Source organism: Strix aluco, chromosome 6 (assembly GCF_031877795.1).
Source record: "Strix aluco isolate bStrAlu1 chromosome 6, bStrAlu1.hap1, whole genome shotgun sequence".
NCBI lineage: Eukaryota > Metazoa > Chordata > Aves > Strigiformes > Strigidae > Strix > Strix aluco.
The window spans coordinates 23,709,048-23,733,728 of record NC_133936.1 but is presented as its reverse complement, the minus strand read 5'-3'; the positions used below and the strand labels follow the sequence as shown (position 1 = coordinate 23,733,728).

Here is a 24,681-nt window from a genome sequence, read left to right as displayed (position 1 = left end):
GCTGCTGCCCAGTACTGTGGTGCTCTGCATTAACTACACAGTGGATCAATAACAATTACACCTTCTCAAAAACATGACACATAGCAGGATTGGGTTGACATTTCACTTAGGCCAACATTGATCTCAGTGCATCTGATTCCAGTCCTAAATTCAAGTCAGGCCTGGGTCTAGCTGGAATAAACACACAGTTAAAAACAAAAAAGGAAACCAGCTGCTTGTGCCTTGGCTCAGAAGTAAACAGCACATCCATCTGTGCATCCCCCATCTCCAATCCACTATTCTTCCTGTTGCTACCAGTGATTCTAAAGTTGATCAAAGACTATTTTTTATATGAATTACTCACCGTGACATCAATGTTGATAATATCTCCATCTTGAAGAGGTCGACTGAAACATAAACAGAAGAAAAACCAAAATAATGGTGACAGACAGTTCCCAACAAAGGGAACATAAGAATAAACACCTAATGACACATACATAAAAAATCAGGGGGTAGGTATTTTGTGATGGAGGAAGGCAGAGGCAAACAGAATAACCATTTTTAATGTTCAGCTCTCACTACTTAGAGAACAAGTGTAGCTGAATATAAAATAATGAGAAACAACTACCAGAAAAACATATCAACACCTGAAAAATCTACCATTATATTTATTCTCTTTCTCTCACTAGGGTTCATATTTTACTTTGTGAGTAGCTGAATGTATTGCAAATAAAAAAAAAAACCCTACATAAATTCAAATATATTTATTCCTTACCCTATACTTATTTTACTGGAGGAAAAAAACCCCAGACTGTACTGTTTTTCTTTTTTTCCACACACTAAACATTAAAGGCATTATGCTATTTTTTTTTTAAAGTGTCTGGACAAACAGGATTTTTTTTTTTCTATTTCACATACATTTCTATAACATCTATCAGCATTGAGTGGTAACGTGATATGCATCTGCAATACGTTTACATGTGACATTTAGTTCAGCTGAAGTATGTTCAATATTAAACACTATTTATTAATTTCAGTTTAACATTTTCATTCCCGGTGGTAAAATGTATATTATTGGGGAAATACCTGTCAGGAATACCATGACATACCACGTTGTTTACAGAAGTACAAACAGATTTTGGAAAACCTCCATAGCCCAGAGGTGACGGATACGCATTCTGTCTGATTATTTCATGATGAACAATGGAATCTATTTCTTCAGTTGTCATGCCAACCTAAAATACCAAACATAACATCCTGTTAAAAAAGCAAAGATAGTTTCTCATATTTACTGAATGTGATTGCAGCCAAGCGTTTCAATGAAATCTTGGATGTTTCAAATACGCTGCTTTGATACAAAACACTAAACTGTCTGATATACTTTATTGATATATTGGACCTTTTTTTTTTAAAAAGAGAAAAGGTTTTAAATAAAGCATGCAGTAGAAACGAACACTCAAAGGTTCCTAGAAAACGTAAAATACTGTCTACTTCCTTTCCGTTCTTTTTTCCACATTTGCTTTCTCAAAGACAACAATTTTCCATGGCATCTTGTTTCAGTAGCTACTATAGAAATGTCTGGTTTCAATGCTTTCAGTCCTTTAAAACACAACATTACTTTCCCTTTTTATTTGTAAAAGAAAGGATCTTAATTCTTGGAACTGCCCAGTACATTCATCATAATGTGCTTGTGCATTTTATGAAATTGTTTTCCAAGTATTCTTTAATTTTGAAAAAGATTTAAATATTTGGTTTCCTATCTTGAGGATATTTTATTTAAAGTTGCCATAGCCTGGATGATCACAGTGAATCTACAAGCGCTTATCCATCATTTTTAGAAATCTTAATTTTTATGCTTGACGTTTTCTAGATTCATCTTTTTCTCACAGTTTTACATATTAAAAAAAAACCCTCTCATAAATCATTCAGCCATTTTCTGAGTATTCATGGAGTGGAAAACGCACACGCTTAAAATAACATTCTTCTCACTTTTCTTTTGGATCGACTATGTCTCTGGAATGGTTAGAGCTGAAATTTGAAATTTGGTAGGGAAACCTCCCTCTCATTGAGAAGAAGTGCCTTTGAGGGTTCCTCTGCAAATTGATTTTGATTTGAATGAGTTTGAGCCTTTGAAAATCACACTTCGTACACATACACTACAGTGGCTGTGATTTTGGAGGAATTTTTTAGTAACATGTGGAATACAGGTAAGCTGTGGCACAGGAGGCATACTTACCCATATATTGAAATATTCAGTGATCATGCACAGTGAATACAGCGGAGTGCACTTGTGTACTGTGCTGAGGATAAAACCAGGTTTATTTGCTCAGCTTGCATCTTGCTCAGTACAAAAACGTGGTTGGGCAGATGAGGAGGGATGAACCCACTCAAGTGCAGGATTTGGGGTTACTGTGCGACCCCCCTGCTTTGCAGTAGCCATTGCAGCCTCTGCACTGGGATGGCAGCCTTGGCCCCAGCACGCTGTCTGTAGTGGATACTGCAGCCACCAGCTTTGGTAAATACAGGTTTGTTGCTCCTGCCTTTGCTCACCCATCTATCAGCTTTGGCCCAGAGACAAACTGAACCGCTATGTATCAGACTGGGTTCTGTCTGCCGCCGCTCTGCTCAAGGAATTTGACGTGACTTTTGGACACTCAGCAGACAGACCTGTGCTCTCTGAGTGGCAGGCTTACGCACTGTGAAAAGTTCTGCTTTTAACAGTATCTGCTTTACTTTTAAAGGAACTTTTGTTAGCTGGGCAAGGTTGGGGACACACCTACTGTGCACCTCATCCCTTATTTGGGACGGGGCAATCTGACTGTATCTAACAAAATACTTCCATGTCATACAACTTGCTGCTTTATTCCCAAATCTTTAACTCAAACCCAGGAAATGCTATCGTATATAATACCATAGTGTATCTTTAAGTTCCACAGGCAGTAAATGGTAATATCAAAACTACGCTCAGCCCAAACTTTGTCTCTCTGCATCCATGCACTATAATGCACCTTTGTTATATTTGGGAATGTTACTGCCATTAGCTAAAGCACAGCCAAGAGCTGGTTTGGAGCGTGGCGTGCAAGGCGGGTTCAGCAAGACAACAGGAACAGGTGGAGGGATGGGGCTCTTCAGATAAAATACGAATGCAGAGTTTACCTTATGAGAATAGCCTAAAAGAGCTTGGTTTGTTTAGTCTGTCGCACTGAAAGCTGTAATAGCTCTATTACTGCATGAAGGGGACAGACTCAAGGAAAGGCAGGAAGCTGTTTAAAGAGCAGTGTTGGCACAAGAAAAAATGGGTACAAACTGGCCACGCAGCATCAGCCTGGAAAAGCGGAAGATGCTTGCTGTTGATGAGGGAGGGTTTTGGACCATACTCTCTGTCAGGGGAGTCTTGGTCGAACATTTACTGGAGCTCACCAACTGTCTGTGGCTGACCTGGGCAGTGGTCTTGGCACTGCAACTCCAACTACAACCTCCTTCTCAGTTCACACCTCCTGGTCACATAATACTTACCTTATACACCTTCTTGCTCCAAAACATTCATTACATGTATACAGTATTTTGCTATGATGTATGATTTGGCACATACTATGAACTGCATCATAAGCTACACCGTGCTGCACACTGCTCTCATTAAAAACCCACATTGCACCCTGATCCTTCAGAAACATGTATATGCCCTTAACTTTACATGAGTAAGTTTTATTGTACTGGGAAATAATTGCATATAAAGAAGTTAAACATGCACGAGCCTATGTAAGATTAAAGCTTCAGGCAGTTTTGTTATGGGCCACCCCAGATTCAGAATTAAACCTCTGGGAAAGTGTGATGACAGTTGAAAGAGAAATGCACAGTAAACTGGTAATTTTTTCCCCTTTTAAGTCAATGGCATTGACCTACAGTCCCCATCTATCTCTGCATCTCATAGCTACTCAACCCATTTTACCCTATCCAGTATGCTCTTACATGAAATACGAAGGTAAGGCTAAAAAAGCAGTCCTTCATCTGCAAAACCTGGTAGTAGGCTCCTCCCAGAACATTTTAACTTGGGAGGTATCCCAAAAAGCATTCTGTAGAAACATTTCCAGAAACCATGAGGCTTTATTATCAATGCACTCTGGAAAATTGTGTGGAATTTGGCAGCTGTTTTTTCCAATTGCAACTCTATGAGTTGTGCCGGACCCCATGGGACAGCAAAGGGCAGAAGGATGGACGAGAGTGGAGGAGGCAGCCCAGCCCTTTGGACTTGCACACATGCAGAGCCAGAAAGCACAACATATGAGGAAGATGGGCCATAAAATGAAAGGAAAAAATGTAGCGTGGGCCTTATGAGAAACTCATGTGATTTGGCACAATCTGAACAGAGGGAGATGACAGACAGAGAGATATTACACCTGAGCCAGCAACTCATTCTAAGTACTACATAGGTCTAAAATACAGAAATGATTAAACAGCCATATCATGAACTGAATCAAAAGTTAAATCCTTATTTTTTCAGGATCTAACTTAAAGTTGGATGCACATTAAGGGAAAATTAAAAAAAAAAGTAGAAAAAAAACCCCAAATAAGTGAAAGCATAGAAGACATCCAAGCTGTTATGGGACTTCTGTAACTGTTACCTTTAAGCCCTTTCCAGCCAGAAGCAGGACATGACGGGCCAACTGACAAGCTTGACGAAGCCCTTGAATCTGATCTTCATTCTTAATTTCTATGTCGTCTTCCCAGTCTGGTACAATGCCTGTCGTCACATAGTCTGGCTTCTTTATGTGCTTGGAGAAAAAGGATTGAAAATGAAATCAGAAAACTGAGCATGACAATGGGATCATTTTCTCAGATACTGCCTCCTGCTTCATGGCAGCTTGCCCTTTCTGTCGTAGTATCGACCTTCCTAAGCCATCAGGGCAAACCCTCAAGGCTGCCTCAGTATTTCTTCCACTGCCCTTTTGAACTTAACATTGCCTGTTACTACTGACTTACACAGTCTGCTAGCCTCCCAGGGCTGAAACCCCAGATACTGCAGCCAACTTCCAGCACAGACAGTCACAAGTTTTGAAACTGTGAGAAAGAGACTTAAAAACTCTTCATTTTCTTTTGCAGAGGCACATTTTCTTCAAAAGGCATCTAAACACTGGAACTGATGGGCCATACATACAGAATTAGGCTCAAAAATAAAACTGATCAAATCTTTATGTTTTCATTCAGACAAAACTCCTATTAAGTTCCATGACATTGCTTTTTCTTAGGACTCATTTTAATTTAGAGGTTTTTACTTATTAATCTAGTTCATATGCTGTACTCAAATTTGTCCATCTACAACACTATGCAAGGGTATCCCAATTCGCTGTGTCAACGGAAGTGTAATAAACTTCATTTTTTCCACACATCAAGTTCTCAGCCCTCATACAGAGGTGAAATTTCATTTCTGATACTTTAAAATCCACAACAATTTCATGACACGTGTATAAACACACCAAACTAATAATAATGGTAACATCTTGCACAGAGATGGAAATGCACCTTCTCTTGGAGGGTCCCTGGGCTGTTTCACTGGCTGGGGAAGAGTCCCTTTGCCCACCACAGCTGGGCTAATTCCCTGTCATGCCGGCCACAGGGCGAGTTTTGCACTGACTTCACAAAATACAGAATCAAGCTGGCAGGCAGAAAACAAAGTGGGTGCTTGGGCTGTACACAACAAGACCATACAACAGCATGGTGTAGGAGTAAAGAAGAGTGGGGCAACCAGTTAGCTCTAGTGGAACTTTAAACAGGAAGATTATTGTTACTCCAACAGATATTTCATGTTTACTCTGATAAAAAGTGAAACTATCTGTAGTGGACTTAAGTCAACAGAATTTCAAATTTACAATTTACAATGGCCTACCAATCCTAACAACATCCTACTGCAGTAGTTTGGGACTTAATTTAGAAACCCATTTGCTGGATTAGCAACTTCATACACAGCAGCACCCTCGCTTTCCCCTTGCAGGGCACTTATCTAGTAACTGCTGAGAACTGACCCTGCTGACCTGTAAGATCTGTTCAGGGAGAAGCCCCAAGCAGCATACATACAAATGTCTATGTATACAGTTTCACACCAACATCTTGAAAAAAACCATGTTATTTCAATGTGATTTCTGGCATACTCTGTATAAAGTAGTAACTTTGCCCTCCAGTTTTCAGAGTTGAAGAACCGGACTGATTTTTAGACAGTCTGAGAACTCTAATCTGTGAAGACAACTTTTCAGTATGACAATATATTTCTCTCTCTTTATCCTAAAAGAAGCATCTAAATATAGAAAAAAAAAAGTTTGTAAGTTCTAAAATTTTTAAACCTTTGAAAATATGTAAAGCATATAACCCTATGTTCTCCCTGCACACAGAGCTTCTACTGCCTCTTAGGGGTAAGAGCCCTACATCCAACATCCTTATCTGCTTTCTTATCTAATAACTTGTTAGTATTTCTGGCCCATGGAAATGGTCTATATTTTGCATGAGAAATCTATAATAAAATGAAAAGTAAAATTAAAAAAAAGTACTAATACACATCCTGAGAAGCACTGTTTAGAAAGGGTACTTTGGTTTTTTTCTGGCTAAGGGAAAGATACTAAACAGTTAATCTGTATGCTGTAATTAAACAGAAAAAAAAAAAAGAAAAAACCCCCCCCAAACCAGAAGTGAAACACATGTTAAAATTGCACGAAAAAGTTCCTTTTGGTGCTAAAGTAAATAAAAATAAAAGTATATGTTGCAAGAAAAAAACCTACTCAGGCACAGTAAAGATGAGTTTAGAACGTGCAATGGGGTTGTGGAGCAGCTACCAGCCTGTATTGTATGTTCTCCTCCTAAATCTGGCATAACCAATTAACAAAACCATCAGCAAAATATAAACGTTTTTATAATTAGCTGCTAGAGATTTATACAGAAAAGGACTCAGAAGATCATGAATGACTCCTACTGACTTTTGGGAGGACCATCTATAACTGTCCAAAATGAGAATCTGGACCCAGAAGTGTTAAGTGTTGACAGATGATTTTAATATTCCACGTTTACACTACCATAATTGAACAATCCCCAGGTTTAAACTCCCTAATAACTAGATACGCCACTGTGTTTAACATGGTAGGCAGCTGAAAACTTCTCTCACCAGTGCTCCTATTTCAAATACCAGACCAAGCAACAGGATGGTGATCCGAACCCCCAGCTGTCGGACAATGAATACACTTGATCACGCCTGCAGTCAAACTCTATATTGACTGAAGAATGGAGTAGATAACAGAAACTGCAGTACCTTAGGAACTGGGTGAGCTGGAGAAACCATGGCTGGCCAAACTATGCTATAAGCAGTATTTCTTTGTTCCTGAAAAAAGAAGCATCTTCGTTGTTGATTGCTTGACTGCCTGTGCAGGTAGATATGACTGCACGAAGAAAAGATTACGTGACAGCCAGTCATAGAACCTGTAACAGATAAGTTAAAAACGGTTAACACTTTCTTCTACTACCACATTACAAAATGTAAAGTATGCAAAAAGAAGGGCATCGTGTAAAACAAATCACAGAACTCATCTAGTAGCCAAGGGTGGTTCAAATTGTTCAAATCTTGTACCATTAAAGAAAGAGCATTAACACTAAGAAGGAATAAGAACAAAAAAACTCCCCAAACAATACTTAGAAGCTTTAAAAAATACCAGATCTGTTTTGGCTTGATGCATTAAAAAGTAGCACGGGTATATTCCCCAAAGATTACAGCCAGGAATGGTGCTCCTACTATCCCCTGCTTGGAGCAATTTGCAAGGCTAGAAGCTGCACTGTTCAAGGCTTGGCGAAACAGTGAATAAAGGACAATAGCAAGAAAAGAGGAGAGAAAAAAATGATGTAATGTTGATTTCAAGACAATATTTTCAGCTGTATTTTTGCAGAACTGGTCACAGATTTGAGAATAACCAAGTTAAAGTTGCTCTTGCCATTTGCGCCAAGACACAAGGAAGGGGTTTCAATTTGTCCTGCCTAGCAGGGCAACAGAACAAACTTCAAGAGATATTTTTCATCTTGGCCAAAGGCAACTGAAAGGATCAAAATTTGTAATTGTCTTGGAATATTTGAATCAGAGTTCCATTTAATTCACATGGGAATTTGGGATGACAGTTCATCACAGTATTCATTGCTCAAACTTAGTTGTTGGATAATGACACATTTTCCCCCCCTCAAAAAAGAAAAAAAAGAAAAAAATAAAGAAAAAAGGGGAAAAAAAGGGCATCAAGGCCCAAAGGTTGTCAGAGACACCAAAACCAAAATAATCCATGACAAAAGACAATGCTAGCATCAAAACTGGGAAATATACTAAATTCAAAAGAACTATTGACACTGCCCAATTAAACTACAATTACACGTAGTGCATATTTCCATTACTCAAACATTCTACAATCTAAACAGAGGGGTTTTTTGAAATATGTTTCCCATAATAGTTAATTTGCTTCTGAAAAATGTCATATGCATACAAACACAAGAGCAATCTTTTGTGGCAAGTAACCCCTACGAATAATTACTCTTCAGTAAAAAGGAAATGTTTTCATTTAAACAGAACTAAACATTTTTATATCACAGAAATTAAGAAATTTATATACTGCATACTTTGTAACTATGTAAAAAATGGTATCTTTTTTTAGAAGAAGATTTTCTTCCCTATCTTGTATGCTTTTATTTTGTTGTACCTTCCTTCATTTATCATGTTCAGATGCAGAAATTATCCTTCCATATACACACTTAGCTTCACAGATAGCCCTTTTACAGCATTCCATGATACACAGGAGATTCAAATTACGCACATCTTTTGGAGCCCCAAACCCAGGATGAATGAAATAGTTGCATGGGGTTTGCGTTAGAAGTGTTCTCAACTGTCTCTTTGCACACTGATTGCAGATTGCACAGATTGCACTGATTGCAGTGCAAAGTTTTAATTACCAATATCTGAAAGGCTGTAGAGACTTTTACTCAATACAAGCTAATTTTTACTGGTTTATTTTAAACTGTTGATAAGTAACAAGGCAGAGTTGGAGACTGAGGCTCAGATCAAGCACTTAGTGTAACCGAGGTACCCCAATGGAAGTTGCCTGCTTCACAAGGGAAGTGAGTGTTTCCATGGAAGTGGAGCTGCCAAGTTAACAGAGGGTTGGATTAGTTTGGTGGTGTTTTAATTATAATTTAATCAACAACCTCATCATCTACTGCTTTCCCAGGGTCTCCTTCACAAGAAAAAAATATTTTTCCAACTTAAAAAAAAAAAAAAAACTGGGCCATCTAACCTGCACAACATGTAAGCGCATCCAAAGAGCCCAAAGCACCCTATAAATTCCCTGGCTGGTTTGCACCCATTTCTGGAAGCTGGAAGCACAGAATCTGCTAAGGCAGCTGGTAATCAGTCTGCCAGTGTAAGCTAAGGTAGCTCTTTTACAGAGTGCAGTGGAAGTACCTTGCTCTTACCATAGCTGAAGGAATTATAAAAATATTGAAAACCCACACTCTCTGATGCTAAAGTCCATGTGGACTTCAATATAAGAACATGTATTATAAATGCTCTCCTTGACACATAGCATGCTGCCCAGGCACCTGTCTACCGTGTAAAAGTTTAATTGGGGAAGAAAAGATGCAAGTGTGCTTGTCAATTATTCAACAATAAAACTCCAAATGTCCCAAATACACACTCTTAAAGACATTAAACTAGTTTATATTCACGGGTGCATGTCTATTGACTATCCCACATTCAGAAGGGATACCTTTTTATTTGGAGTAAAATTTTTACCTCTATTCTCCCAAAGATACACCGCAAGTGTTGTCAGAAGATAACAGGATAATAAGGTACTGTAGTCTGCTGTTATTCTACTAACTACTCATTATAAACCAGACGCATACAAAAATATCTACTACTTGAACAGGTGAAACGCGACAACCAAATAAATATCACCATAGTATAATACGAATCCTAAAATACATCACAAGAATTATAAACACAGGACAACCAAACCTTTATTTGAAATATAAAAAATTATAACAGAAAACATTCTCCTACAAAGTAAAAATAAAATTAAATAAAATGGCATTAAAATGTAATGAAGTTACTGTCTTATAATGAAAATCTGGACTCCATCCACACACTTCCTTCCTTAAGAAGGCCTTCCTAATGCCTCCATAGCTCCTTTTATTTTTTAAGCTCCCATATTCACAGCTAATTCAATATAGCAACATCATCAATCACCCGAGACAGGAACAACTGGCTGTATTCTCCAAGTCTGGCTCAGATATTCCCTCCTCCCCATCCCTTACACCTATCAAAGCTTTTCTCAGTGCTTTATTTACTTCTGCAAGACTGGCGCTCAAGCACATCCTTTTTGTTAAGCTTTCTGTGTATATTAATTACTGTAAGATAGTTCATTAATGTGGGATTTATGCAGCTTCCAGCAGAAACTGCAGCCATCGGAGAGAGCCCAGAGTTTGAAGCCGGGTAGCCTGGTAACACACCAGCACAGCCAGGATGCAAAGTTGACCCTTTATGCGTTCCTTTTCTCTCTCAACAGCAAGGCTACGTCACCTGCCACGAGTAACAGAATATTTACTATCAGCTGCAATAAGGGGAATTATTACCAGCGTTACTGAATCACATCAGCAGATATGATGTACCAAGCACAGAAAATTACAGACAACTGCTCCTCTGACTCAACAGTGAATCACACTGTGCAATCTGTATGCACGCATGTCCTGCCGGAGCCGCTGGATTCCTCAGCATACCTTCCAGAGCTTAATTTGTATTAATAATATAAATATGCATTATGAGCTTTTGTGAATTACCAGATTAATTTATCTTGTGTGGAAATTACATTTTCTTTTTCTTTTAAACGAGTCAGTCAAAGGGGCTGAATACAGAATTCAAGTATGATGATGGGTGGGAGCATTTTAAGTGACTGATTTTGCAGCACAATGTGCCCTATATTTATTAGCCTTTTACTCTAGGTCTATTTTAATTGTTATCTGTTCATGCATGCTACACTATATAATGAAATGCTCCCATTTCACTCACAGAGTAGAGAGTTTTTTATGTGTATCTATTAATGACCCTTAATTAAGTTGATTTTAGTAATTTAAATGTGATTTTCCTCTGGTCAAGAAGTATTTTTAACGGGAGATGTTGGAAATGAACTCTCACATAAGCCCTTTTCTAATGCTTCTTGTTTAACAGTTACAGCAATTTATCAGTTATGTTTTCAATGAACGAGGTGTGGGGTAGCCGTGCAAAAAACTGCTCTTCTACATGATTCATCAAATGGGATTGCTAGCAACCATTTTTTTGGTATTTATTTATGAGAGACTTCAAATTTGCAACCAATTAGCAAAAATGTTACCAAAGGAAAAACTTCATGACAGTTCTAAGGTACAGTAAATACAAGAGTATCTTAAAAGAGCCAAGAAATAAATTTAACATATTTTAAAAGAATTTAGTCATAGTATCAACAGAAGCACAGTACCAAAATTACTTAGGATTGCAAGAATTAACATCCTACCCATTTAGGAAATAAAATCAGCTTGCTCTTGATAAAATAAATCTTACTTAATATATATGAACAATTAACAACATCAAAAGCATTGTTCTGATAACTCTTTTCAAAATATGTGATTTAATCTTTTTTCTTTAAACTGAAAAAACTGTGGAGACTTTTTTAGTATATATGCATTTGAGGGCAAAACACCAGAGACCTTTAACTTGGCTTGTCAGGTCATTTTCATATATGATAATTTTGCTTCTTGTGCAAATATTTATTTTGCTGATACTTCAGAGGAACAAAGTTTAAAGTGAGGTGTTAAAAATCACTATGGGTAATAATATGTGGAATCCAACCAATGCAACTAGGTAAGGATATATAGCGTTTTACTGTTAATTACCAACTGCTCCCATTTTTCAATCCAAAATAATGGCTGAGGTTTGAAAGATGTTTACTTGTAATTGTAATTCTAACTGTCTAATAAAACACTGACTTTGTAATCCCCATGTTGCAAAGGTACATTCAAGCTTCAAAAATAGGATGGGAAAGATTAAAGGTTCTCTCCAACTCTGTGTAACCTGTGTAGCAGAAGAGCAGCTCGCATTTCACAAGCAATAACCTGTGCATTTGAAAAAAAAAAAGGGGGGGAAAAAAAACAACATAGGGAAATGCCCGAGGCAGAAGTTGAAACTGATTGGGCAAAGTAGAAGGACAAGAGCCCTTGAAATTAAACAAAAGCAAATTCATTCTGTTGACAGATGTTGATTACATCAAAGCCACTAAAGAACTTTTTTCTGTTTCTTTTTTTTTCCTTTTTGCAACTAATACCTCCACATTTTCTGTACATTAAGGATATAACATATCTTAATCAACATAACACAACACATAATAATTTTTAAATTTGGTAAAAGTATATTGTAACGAGGTCTTAACGACAGGCTTCTCCAAACAAGAGTGTATTCACATGGTCATGTCTGCATACCCGTGCTGGTCACGCCATCATCAGCCCCTTACTTCCAGGGGTTAACTGCTCTGGCAGCCAAATAAAATACAGAGAGCGCTGTGTAATTATGGAGACAGTCAAAGGGCAGACTCTATTTTGAAATCTATTTGCACAGACAAGGTCTTCCAATTTCGCTTACAGGAAACAAGCTGGTAAAGGGGGTCTCCTCCTCTCCAGATGCTTTCCACACGTTTTTCCCACATCAGGAAATCGTGGACATGGACACCATGCAGCACTGTTTCCTGGATTGCAGGACTATGTCATTACAAGGAGAAGAGCAAGTCCATGCTCGTGAGAAATATTTCCTCCTAATTGCCCATATTAGGGGAAAGCAAAACCCACAAGGACTACTGAAAATATGACTAGCAGCAATCTGTAAACAGGACACAGCCACAGCTGTCATGATGGTACTGGAAAAGAGAAAATAGAAATGAAAGGGTAAAAACACTCTGTTTTTAATAGCATGATTGGGGAAATGAAATATTCATCAGGATAGATGTGACTTCAGTTACAACAGCAACACATTGGTGAAAACCTTGAGCATGCTTATGACTGTACCCTGATAAACTGAAACACAGGCCAGTATCTTGCAAACATATTCTAATTGGCATTGTTTTATTTAATTATTGAAATTAACTGGAAATTAATGACAGAAGTTGTTTAGTTAATAAATGCATTAACAGAATTGCTATTCTTGTTACTCTTATAAGAGGCAATAAAGCAAAGCAATGGCCAAATGCCAACTGACTCCAAGAGAGAAGAGTCAGACCCTCTGCCGACACCACTGGGACTCTTCCATGACACTAAAAAAGTAAAGTTTGGCCCTCAGGAACAGTTACTCTCCCTGCTAATTACAACCGTGCCCTTACTTCACAGACAGCGGAACTGGGCAATTTGTTTGCTGTATGTCAATACAAAAAAGTTTTTAATAGGGTTTAAATTTATAAACTATATGGAAATACATTCTTGTTTGGTTTTACTTATTATGACTTAGTCTAGACCAGCACACTAAAATGATGAATCAGTGCCTTCTGGAATAGTGCTGTTCTTCTAATTCATTATTCAGTCAAATTTAGGGCCAACAAAATAGCTGTTCTACAAGTTGGTAAACTGGGAAACCACAGAGAATCAGAACCTCTTCTATTTACAGGAAGGATGACAGCCTAAGGGTACTTCATCTCAATAATAACAACATTCAAGTAATGGTGCCCAGGTCATGACAAGCCATGACCCTCCCCATAGCTCCTTCAGGAAGCTGGCTTGGTGCCACCTTTTATCAGCAGCAATCAACAGTGCAACTTTAACAAATAAGAAGAAAAGGAAAAATTAATTTTATATCCTTAAAAATCCCTTCGACCAATTGAGCAGCTGTGTGTATATGTGTATATATCTATATCTATCTATCTACATACACACAGAGTCACATCAAGTCAGTATAAGAAATAAATTCACTGACTGAGTAACATTCTGGTATCATTAAACAGCACTTTCCCATTTTATTATAGGATTTAAAGAATACAGAGTACAACCTAACTATATCTGAATTATATTCATTCGTATACCAAAGGAAATTAATTGTCTATTACAGAAAATGGGACTGGGCTGTATGGGCTTAACTTTGGGAAAAGGGCATTGCAGTTCTCCAATAGAGCCTTCCATCCTAGTGTTATTTCTACTACATTTTCTCCCTCCTATAGAATGACACAAGTAGAAAATAAAAAGACATTGTATCAGAGCAAAATGAAACAAGTCAGGTACAAAAGCCGGTCAAAGCAATATTAAGAGTTTCACACACAGTTAATATCAGGGGAATTTAGGCTCCAGATCACAGCATCTGGCAAGTCTCAACTTCTGTGACTAGCAGGAGAAACATTCCTTTTACGTTACTGCATTCCTGTATCGAGTAAATTAATTTATCATAAAGTGAATAAATGAGAATGAGAAAAATATCTGCTCCAGTTTGCATATTTAAATATTTAAATCACTTTCTATCTATCTTTAGGTTTTTTAACAGATCAGAGAAATTACTTTCGCTTGAAAGACTGGTTATTGTATTCATTATTTTGATTTTGTAGGGAAGTAACAACTGTTGGAACAAGTTACTCAGTTTAAAAAATAGCAGTTGTTTCAGATTAAAATAACGAGCTATTCAAATAGTCCTTACACACATGCACAATGCCAAATCTTGTTGTTAATATGCACCCACCCACAGCTTTAACATTCATTGAATCCTACCGTGATAAAATCTTTTCAGGTGCTCTGTGAAACAACTGGTTTTCAACTGGCATGTTTACGTCCTATATACACGCCTGATACGGTATCAAATGTTAAAAATAAATCCTACTTTAGCCTCTTAAATTTCTATCTGAAATGGAAAAAATATGTCTGAATCACTACACAAAATGTTTCTCACCTTTCAGTGGGTGAGCAAGGCTGCTGAAATAAGAGTAATCTTTGCATAGAAGATTTAGGGTGCTCCTGAACATTGTATCAGGATTTTCTGCGTCACTTGAGACATAGGAAGAGAATGGGCAGTCAGGAGTCTTTTCCCCACACAGAATATAAGACCCATTCCCACAATTATTTTCAATACACCTGCAGCTGAATCTGTAAGGATACAAGATAATTTCTGAATCGTAAGCCAGTCTTGTCTCAAAATTTTAAAAGCGCATGCTGCTAGGAATTTTGGGATGAATACCTTAATAAAATAAGATTACATTACTACTCACTTGGTAAAAACAACAGCTATCAGTGTTTCTTGCCTCATATTAAATGTTCTTAATTACCTGTCCTGTTTTCACATGAAAACACAAGTTACATTAGGACAGTGAGTCTTTACTGAAAAAACACATACGTGTCCTTTGCTAGAGTGAAGAGTGTAAGGTTGGGGAATTACATTCTATAACCCAGACTTCAAAATATATGCGCAGAGAGGTGTAAGAGTTTACAGCTGCTTCTGCTAAACTACTGTGGTGGTGGTGGTGGTAATAAACCCTTATTTTTTTTCAAGAAGATGCTCTGCACAATGAAGATGTTCCCATCAAGAGCTTCCTGCAGATAACTTGTAGCATACTTATTAAAACATTTATTTTTAAACCTGTCAGTCATTGCTATGTGCTATTAATGCATAACTTGGAAGCTTATTCATAAATATATATCGTTTGGGTCACTGAATGTATTATAATGATAGGATTATGGGTTGAATTTGGAAGAGTATGGTATAATGTTTGGGAGCTGGTTTAATTTTTTTTTTTAAAATACCTTTCACTTACCTCCTTACTTAGCATTTACAAAGACCTCTTTCTTATCATAAAAGTCCCTGTTTATCAAACAGTGATACAGGAAGAAGTTGTTTACATTTTCAGAAGTACCAACATACATCACTTACGACAAAAAAAACAAGTACTGCATAAGAAATGCTCAATCACTGTCAATCATATGCACTAAAATATACATAAACCAAAGCATGTGGTGTGAACTATATTAGATTCAAACTGAACACAGAATTACAACTATAACAAACAAAAACAAATAATTACAAGTGACTCATAGGCCTATTTACACATCTCACCAAACTGCTGGAAAGGTAGGTAACCATAGAAACCTGACAGCCTAAATTCAGTACTTTAAAATTTGTATTTAGTTTAAAATGCTGAAAATGATGCTTCTATTTGATGAAATCCATATTTTTAAAGGATTCAGTTTTTGCTTTGGTACTTAAAGAAATGCTTAAAATTATTTCACCTCATAGTTACTAATAATTTGCCTTTTAGATTTGATTTTATCCAAGTAAAGATTACAGTTTACTCTTCATAATACAAAATGTTAATACATTTCAATACTGCAAATTAATATTTCTAACATTTCTTTAATGATTGAAATTAAATAATGACATAAAACAAACACTCCTGCACTTACTATTAAATGTTTTGCATACAGACTTTCCTAAGCTGCATGCTAGCAAAAAAAAAAAGAAAGATTACTCAAATTAACTGTTAAAGCCGAAATGCTAATAGCCTTTTCAACTTATAGTCCTTTTTCACTGACAATTACAATTTGCATGGCTTAAAATTTAATACTATGATTAGTACTAATGTCCTATATTTTACTTCATAATCTAAATGAGTAAAATATTATTTTTGTAGTTCACTGGCTCTTATACTTAGGCTGTAATGTTCAGTGTGTATTTCATTATGCAGATGAGCAATGGATGTCGTCTAACATGATTTAAATGGGTCAACAGTATTTTCCTGTTCACATTAATCATCCAGACAGCCACAAAAAAAAAAAAAAAAGCGCCTTGAAAACTAACCTAGGAAATCTCTTTTTATCACTGACTCTTCACACTAGTCAAACAACAGCAAACACACGCTACAGGAGTCGGGAGCCTTGCAAACCGGGGAGCCAAGGCTGGGCGCTGCTCCTCTCGCTGGTGCACAGCTCCTGCCGCAGCCGGTGCCGGCAGCACTCCCCGGGCTGCCCGCGGCCCCATGCCAAGAATGATTCTCGTCCTGCAAGGTTCAATGGGAGCTGTGTGTTGACAAACTGAGCAAATTTGAATCGGCAAAATTCGTTCTTGGCAAGGGGACGTGCAACTGTGCTGAATGCAAAGGCGTGCTGCCCACTGACGCTGTGCTGGCAGACGGGCTGTTCTTGCATAAATACGCTTGTTGGAAAACTCCCACTAAAGTCAAAGGACACAGGATCAGGCCATTTATTGCCAATTGTTTATAAAACACATCAGAATTAAGGGCTCTATTCTCAAGACACGTAACCATCATCTACGGCCCCTTTCATATATGGCATATTGCAAATAAAATGGTAATTTATAAATAGCATAGCGCTTCTGTGGAAAGGGAAGCTGTTCAAATAAATGCTAAAGAGAAAGAACATAAGTACAAAACAGGAGGAAAGTAACAGGATGATCAGCTACCAAACATTCAGACTCATTTATCCAATAAATATATTATTAGGATTAAAAAAAAGAGAAGTGATCCAAGATTGTCTCAAACACGAAAAGTACTGCCATGGCACAAAATCTCTATAAAAGCAGAGATGACATGTTTGATTATATTATGGTATAACAAGGCTGGCAGAGCTTGCCTGAGAAGCCTCATGCTGTTCATACCAGGGGGCAGATCCTGCAGGACAACACAGGGGAGGTCCAAGTGTCTTGGAGATGGGATGAACGGGCTGCGAGGCAATGGGCAGGCAGGCTGTGGGACTCCTTACCTCCTCCTTTATCGCTGCTGGACACCCAGCAATGGATGGTTTAGCTTTACCAGTGACTGCTCTCTAAATATCCTTATTTAGACACACTGATATCAGCACAGCCATCGGTATTTCAATTTATTTTCTAGTAACAAACCTAAACCCTTGCAACTGGTTTTGGTTACTGTTGAAAGTAGTTGTTATTTGCTATATAGGTGTCAATGATGCAGCACACATAACATCTCTTCTCCAGAAGCAATACTGGCCACTCACTTGCCAACACAATCCCAAATTACTGACTTTGAGATATGAAAAGCAATAATACAGCTTGGGCACTGGCCACCGGCTTTCTCTGACAGCCTTCACCGTGTTTCCTTTTCCAATTCACAGATGTAAATGAAGCGGGGTAGAAATTGAGCTTCAGCTTTTAAAGTAAACTAATGAACATATGGCAAAGTAGGAGGTTTCCAACTATTCAGACCTCACAAGACTTTATTTGCAACATTCATGCCCTGGACAAGTGTTTCACCAGTACCTAATAAACAGCTGGGTACAGCAGGGACCTTAACTGGACGCAGGAACTGTTCAGTGCAAAGAGCTAAGGCATCCGTGGGCACTGACCTGGTGGTCAATTTACAGTAAATTAAACAATAACCACCACTATGATGACTAAGGTTCAGTCTTCACCATAGCCTTTTCTAGGTGTCGGGAACATGAAAGAGAGGTCAGCGTATTTCATCGTGTGACAACTCACGTGCAGGTCAGTATCTGGCACACTCGTTTCCTCTGCACCCTGTCCCATGTAATGCACATCAGGACGAGTTAAGGCAACTGGAATTCAATCTCTGCGAGTTTCTAAAGCACGTCTGTGGGACTGGCTCCAGTCCTGCCCATCTGTCCCTTTGCTTTCCAGTGAGAAAACATGATGTTTGGATTCCAAGAGCTAGCTGGGAGCCCTGAGTGATAAGGAAGGACCTCTGGGTTTCTCCACTGTCCCATACCCCACAGTCAACACCCCAGCTACAGGAGATTTCCTGGAGGAACTGCAACCAGCACTCATCTTGTTGAAACAGATAATAAATCACAAATTACAGCAGCTGCTTAATCCCTAGAGAGAGGATCATGCCGTCCAGTTGCACTTTAGGCAGTGCCTCCCACCTCCAAATCTTGACCATGCTCCCAGTCACTTCTCCTTATGCACATTTTACAGGTATTGGTCACCCACACAACACCTCCCTGCTGCATATGGAGGTCCAAGGATGGGTATGGCAAGGCCCATGACTGCCACTCCCCACACAGGCTGACTTAAAAAAAGATAGAATACTTCATTTCTAAACTATCTTCACCAGGCTATTCACTCACTTTGTACAGTTTACTGGACTACTCCATCATCTGATTTTCTACGATAGAGTAAGCAAAGGGTCTTCACAAGAAATTAGGTCTCTAACTCCTTTCTGTAGACTGAAAAGGGTTTACACAGCTCTTTTCTGCACAGATAGTAAATCTGTAAGGAGCAATAAATGTTTTGCTTTCCACAAGATGAAGATAATCTAATTTGGCAGCTAAATATGACAGGCATTTCTTCAGAGCAGGCTTAGCTACCTTGCCTGCAAAGCTGGGCAATAATCCATGAAATTCTCCATGGGGACATCCTACTTAACCAAATACTAATTTGCAAACTCAATGCAGAACTTTAAGATTGTCTTGCACGATTTGTCAAACATCCACCTCGACTCTCTTTTTTTGTTGTTCTTGTTACAGGTTTGTGGTTTAAATATACAGATTTGCAATAGTATTGGGCACTGGAGAGACAGATCAGTGTGGGCAGCAACCTGAGCCCACAGCTGGATCTCCCAGTTGCTCTGACAGAAGCCAGTTGCTTGCAAGTGCGAAAAAGTTTCAACCAGAACACAGCTCACATACTTATTTATTTGGTGCTTTGGCTAGATAGAAAGAACTCTGGACGCAGGACTGACACAAGAAACAAAATTTGTAGATATTAATTGCATAAAAAGAAAAATTTTTGCAAAGGCTTTCCATTCAATTTGATACAAAACAGCATTTTTACTTCCACGAAAAATTTAGTATGACTGGAAGAGAAGGCTGCATAGCTGTCTGTGTGTCATGCAAGTCACGCGCACATATTGCATTCCTCATGGGGAGGGCTGAACAAACAAATAAAAAAAGGGCTAGTAGTAAAGCCACGCATGTGGCAAGAAGTACACATTGGTACTATTAAGAAAGGCCAGTGATCCTGGCAGCCCCTGGTAAATCTGATGATAGTGCAGATCCATCTTGACAGTGCTTTACTAAATCTGCAGATCTGCATGGGGAAACATTGATGCCTCAATTGTACTGGTGATTTCAGCTGCAAAGGCACTATTTTCCTAATTAAAAAATCAGGTCAGTGAAGTTGTTCATTAAACCTCTATCCAGATGTGCTTCATAATGCACTATAAATTATTTGGAGAATTATAAAATAGAGCTGGACAGAGAGAAAAGCCTCAACTCTGAAGAAAGCGCTGGCGCTCCCACAACTTTCTGTAGAAGCCCAGCCACAGAAGCAGGCAACTTCCTATCTTTGGTCTCTCTCTTGGAAGACTTTGGTTCAACACCTGGACAAACTCTGAGTGAGAAGCTTTGGTGCTAAAATATATGAAATATGTGGTAACAGAAGTTATGTGTTTTGACAAAATCATAGCCAAGACATGTTCAGGAGGAGGTCTCAACTCCTTTTGACTTTGAAGTCATCCCCAAAACACTGAATTCAGTCAATTATGTGCCAAGAATGCTGCTGCATATTTTAATCATGGAAAATGTGAAGTCCATTTCAATCTACCCTCATGGCCTACTGCAAAGCGATGTGACTGCGAATTCAAATTTTATGGCCCTGGCCACAACTTTATAAACATCAGGGCTCCTGATTCGCATTCCCTGAGCAAACAGCTACAGCAAAATTGATTCTGACGTGGCTGCTTGCCTTGCAACGGCACAGTCAGCAGAAGCAATGTGTCCATGCCTCTGCCGTGTCTGCTTATGGTGCAGTGGTTGGTAGTCCACCATCACCACTTGTCGCACCATAGGGGACAAGAGAGAACCGGTGGCTTTACCCCAGTCACCCCAGCAGATTATTTTCAGCTGGCTGAACTTCTAGTTGCCAACCTCCCATGAACCCGTTTGCAACCTCCAGCTGGTTCCCACAGGTGGGGATACTGTTGCAGCAAAAGCTGGGGAAGTTTGTCTATCAGCTACCTTATTCTACATCTGATTTTGTGAAACAGTTTTTACAAGAGAGTTATTTGGACAAAACAGACCCCAGATGAACAAAAGCAAGACTGTCTTTATCAAGCAGGTTTTAGAAGCAGCTCTTCTCCTGCAGTCTTTGGGTCACTCTGCAATTAAAGGTTTGCCAGAAAACATGTATTAGTTAAGGAGAGTACTCTACAACCCAAAACTCTTAGACAATGTAACGATACCACTCAGAATAGCACTGGGAAGGAGCTATGCCAGCAAAATAATTCTTGCTGGTACAACTTGATCTTTAGGAGGAACTGATTTAAGCTTTCCCAGAAGAAAACTCTTCTCATGAACTGAGCTTCTGCTGCATTAGTAGGGTGTGCCAGAGCATGAATAAATCTTTATAAACCCAGACAAGTCCCACTACTTTGTTTCTTTAAAGAACACCCATTTCCTTTAAGTCTCTGTCATGAGCTATAAGAAGTATGTTAACAATAATAATCAGTGCAGAAGAACCAGAAATAGGTCGGGAGAGGTGAGACCTGCCTGGTCAACTCACAGGTGTTAGTTCAGAAAACACACAGCAATGAAATTAAGCCCCACCACTGCCTACCATTTTATCCACGATGCAAGAGTGTGTGACTCAATTCTCAGACCTGCACAAACCACTGTGGACACCTCAACTTGATGTCAAGCCAGGACATCTTTGCAAGATGACTGTCCACTCTGTCCAGTGGAGAAGGACCTCAACTCAACAGCTCTAGATGAGTTTACAAGGACGTTCAACAGCTACGAACTCAAGCAGCATACAAGCTGATCTGCAGTGACTGCACCATCTATTACATAAAGTGCCTAATCTTTACGACTTGTGGAAGGAGGTTGGGAGCTCACTTGCTTTTTTCAAATTCCATCTCCACCTGCGTCTATCAGAAAATCTGAGACTGAACAGCTGGAATTTATGTGAGAAACAAACAATTTATTTGTCATTTTCTTTCAGTATTATGTCACATCTGTTGACTTTCATAATTTAAAAAATACATAAGGCGGCACCTAATTTAAGTTTATATACAACTAAACATGAAACAGATAATCTAGAAGTGTACACGTTCCTTTAGAGAATATCTGATATGCCATAAGTATTAATATATAAATTTAGATCATGTTCATTACTGCAATAGTCCTTCATGGTTCAAAATGAGCTCAATCTAAAACTGAAACATAGCTTTAAACAGGTATTTTAATGATAAATACCTGAAAGTAAACATCTTTAAAATATGAAGGTTGGACACTTTATACAGCTGGTTAGAGTGGCTGGTTATTTATCTTCTAAACTCAAAAGAGAACACTGCGACTTTCAAAAACACTCATGAAAGTTTTCTCAGGCTGCACACTACAGAGTATGCCTGCCAAAAGACCTCTGAGAAGCTCTGAAGAGCCCTTTATTCCCCTTTTCTAAGGCTTCCATGCAGCAGGGCAGTTTGTTCAACACTTGGTTTCCAACATTTTCCTCTTTGTTCAGAAATTAAGAAGGGAAAGACATCTACTGATTTGGAAAGGACAAGAGCTCTAATAGGAGAACTCCCCAGGGAATAAGTCATTTAACAAAATAAACAAACTTTCCATACTTTGTTTCTATATCATAAAACATTTCCAGATTGATTTTCACTCAATTTTTTTAAAATATGAACTATCTTAAGGTAATTTAAAAAAATAATAATTCAAACTTCCTTTGTCCAGAAACGTCTGTAGTAACTACCCCCAAGGAACAGTCAGTTATCACATGGATAAAGCCCAAGCCAACTAACAGTTCAGCTTGTAAATACTATCTTAAATGATTTCTCCTAGATCCTTTTAAAAACTTAGCAAGATAATGCAATAACTAAGACAAAATAGAGAATTCTGACACTTTTTATCATACTAAACATGGCCACATACTGTATTTTCCTGACTGAATTGCATCCAATAAACTACAAGACCTTGCTCTGTGGTATACAAATTTTCATGCCTGCTGTGCTGAGTTTGCATGTGTGGCAGGGTTTTTGGTAGTGGGGGAGAGAGCTACAGTGGTCGCCTCCTGCAAGAAGCTTCTTGAAGCTCCCACTGCTTCAAGCCAGACCTGCCTTTGCACCAAGGCTGAGCCAATTAGCAATGGTGGCTGTGCCTCTGTGATAACGTATTTAAGAAGGGAACCTGGGAAGAGGAGTTGGAGCTGTGAGGAGGAGTTACCAGGAAGACACCTATGCAAACACTGAGGTCAGTTGAAAGAAGGAGGAGAAGCAGGGGAGGTGCGCCAGAGCAGAGCCCCCCTGTAGCCCATGGTGAGATGGCAGGGCCACCCCCCTGACACCCATGGAGGCATATGGTGGAGCAGGTGCCCACGTGCAGCCTGTGGAGGACCCCACAGCGGAGCAGGTGTCTGCACCCAAAGAAGGCCAGGACTCTGTGGGAAGAAGCCCCCACTGCTGTAGTTCAGTGCTGAGAGGGTTGCAACGTGCGGGAGGGACCCACACCAGAGCATATCAAGAAGAATGCATCCTGTGGGAAGGACTCATGTCAGAGAAAGTTCGTGGAGGACGGTCTCCCACCACGCTGGAGCAGGGAAAAATGTGAGGAGTCCTCCCCCTGGGGAGGAAGAAACAGTGGACTGACCGTAACCCCATCCCCTGCCCCCCTGAGCTGCTGGGGTGTAGGAGGTACAGAAAATTGGGAGCAAAACTGATCCTGGGAAGAAGGGAGGGGTGGGGGAAGGTGTTTTTAAGATGTGGTAATGCTTCTCACCATCCTACTCTGTCTGTTAAGTGTTGTTGTTAGTGTTTAAATTAAATTGATGTTCTTTTTCTTCCCCTAACGAGCCTGCCTTTTGCCCCTGACCATAATGGGTGAGTCATCCCTCTCCGTCCTCATCTCAATTCCCGAACCTTTTGCTTTATTTTCGCTTTCCCATTCCTGAAGGGGAAGGGGTGAGTGAGTGGCTATGTGGTGCTCACCTGCCCTATGGGCTCAAACCATACCACCTACCCTCTCCCATTTTACTCCTACAATTAAAACATGCACTATTCTGGTTATGTGACACATTTTACAAAGTGAAGGGGACTGCATTTAAGTATTTATATATGTGTGAACCTATTTAAGATGGGGCATTTGTTTCTTTCACATCTCTAACCCGATGCAGTAAACCAAGATTGGGGCCAAAGCGAGTATTTTACTATCCAAGCTGGACAGACTACATGGTGCTGATGCATAATACACAAGACACAGTGACACAGTTGTTTTCAGCTTGTGATCTGAGGAAACCTGGGATTTTGATGGCCACATCCAAAGACCATGAAAAGACTGTTTTAGAAAGCAAGATCATTATGTTCCAGTTCCCTACATGGAAGTCTACATCGCCACTGGAAGATGCTTAGAAAAACTCATGCTCAAAAAGCTTGAAGATCACTGAACTAACAGGTCACAGACAGGGAGGTCTGCTCTCAAACACAGAGCAACGTTGCCCCTTCTGTGGATATTTTTGCCTGACGACGGGCAGTTCACTCTCATATTTATCAGAGAAGCATCCTGCAGCATCCTGCACTGTACCAGACAGCATGGCAACAGACTCCTTGGGGCAGGAGCATAGGGGAAGCCTGGGTGCAGGAATGACCAAAGTGAGGTGCAGGTAGACGAAGGGCTGAGGAAACCTGTGCAACATGGCAAGAGCTGTTGAGCAGAAGCAGCGTG

At 39.2% G+C, this 24,681-nt stretch overlaps 1 protein-coding gene across 3 annotated transcripts in view; it reads right to left on the bottom strand.

Moving 5' to 3' along the window:
- The window catches only part of METAP1D (methionyl aminopeptidase type 1D, mitochondrial), a 50,780-nt gene that overhangs the window by 14,255 nt on the left and 11,844 nt on the right, over positions 1-24,681 (bottom strand). For all 3 annotated transcript variants that reach the window (XM_074829112.1, XM_074829114.1, XM_074829113.1), the window contains exons 2-5: positions 7,271-7,437; positions 4,602-4,751; positions 1,066-1,214; positions 344-386 (exon numbers count right to left, since the gene is read on the bottom strand). In XM_074829112.1, the coding sequence (XP_074685213.1) occupies positions 344-386; positions 1,066-1,214; positions 4,602-4,751; positions 7,271-7,437 (509 nt within the window). The remainder of the gene's footprint in view (positions 1-343; positions 387-1,065; positions 1,215-4,601; positions 4,752-7,270; positions 7,438-24,681) is intronic.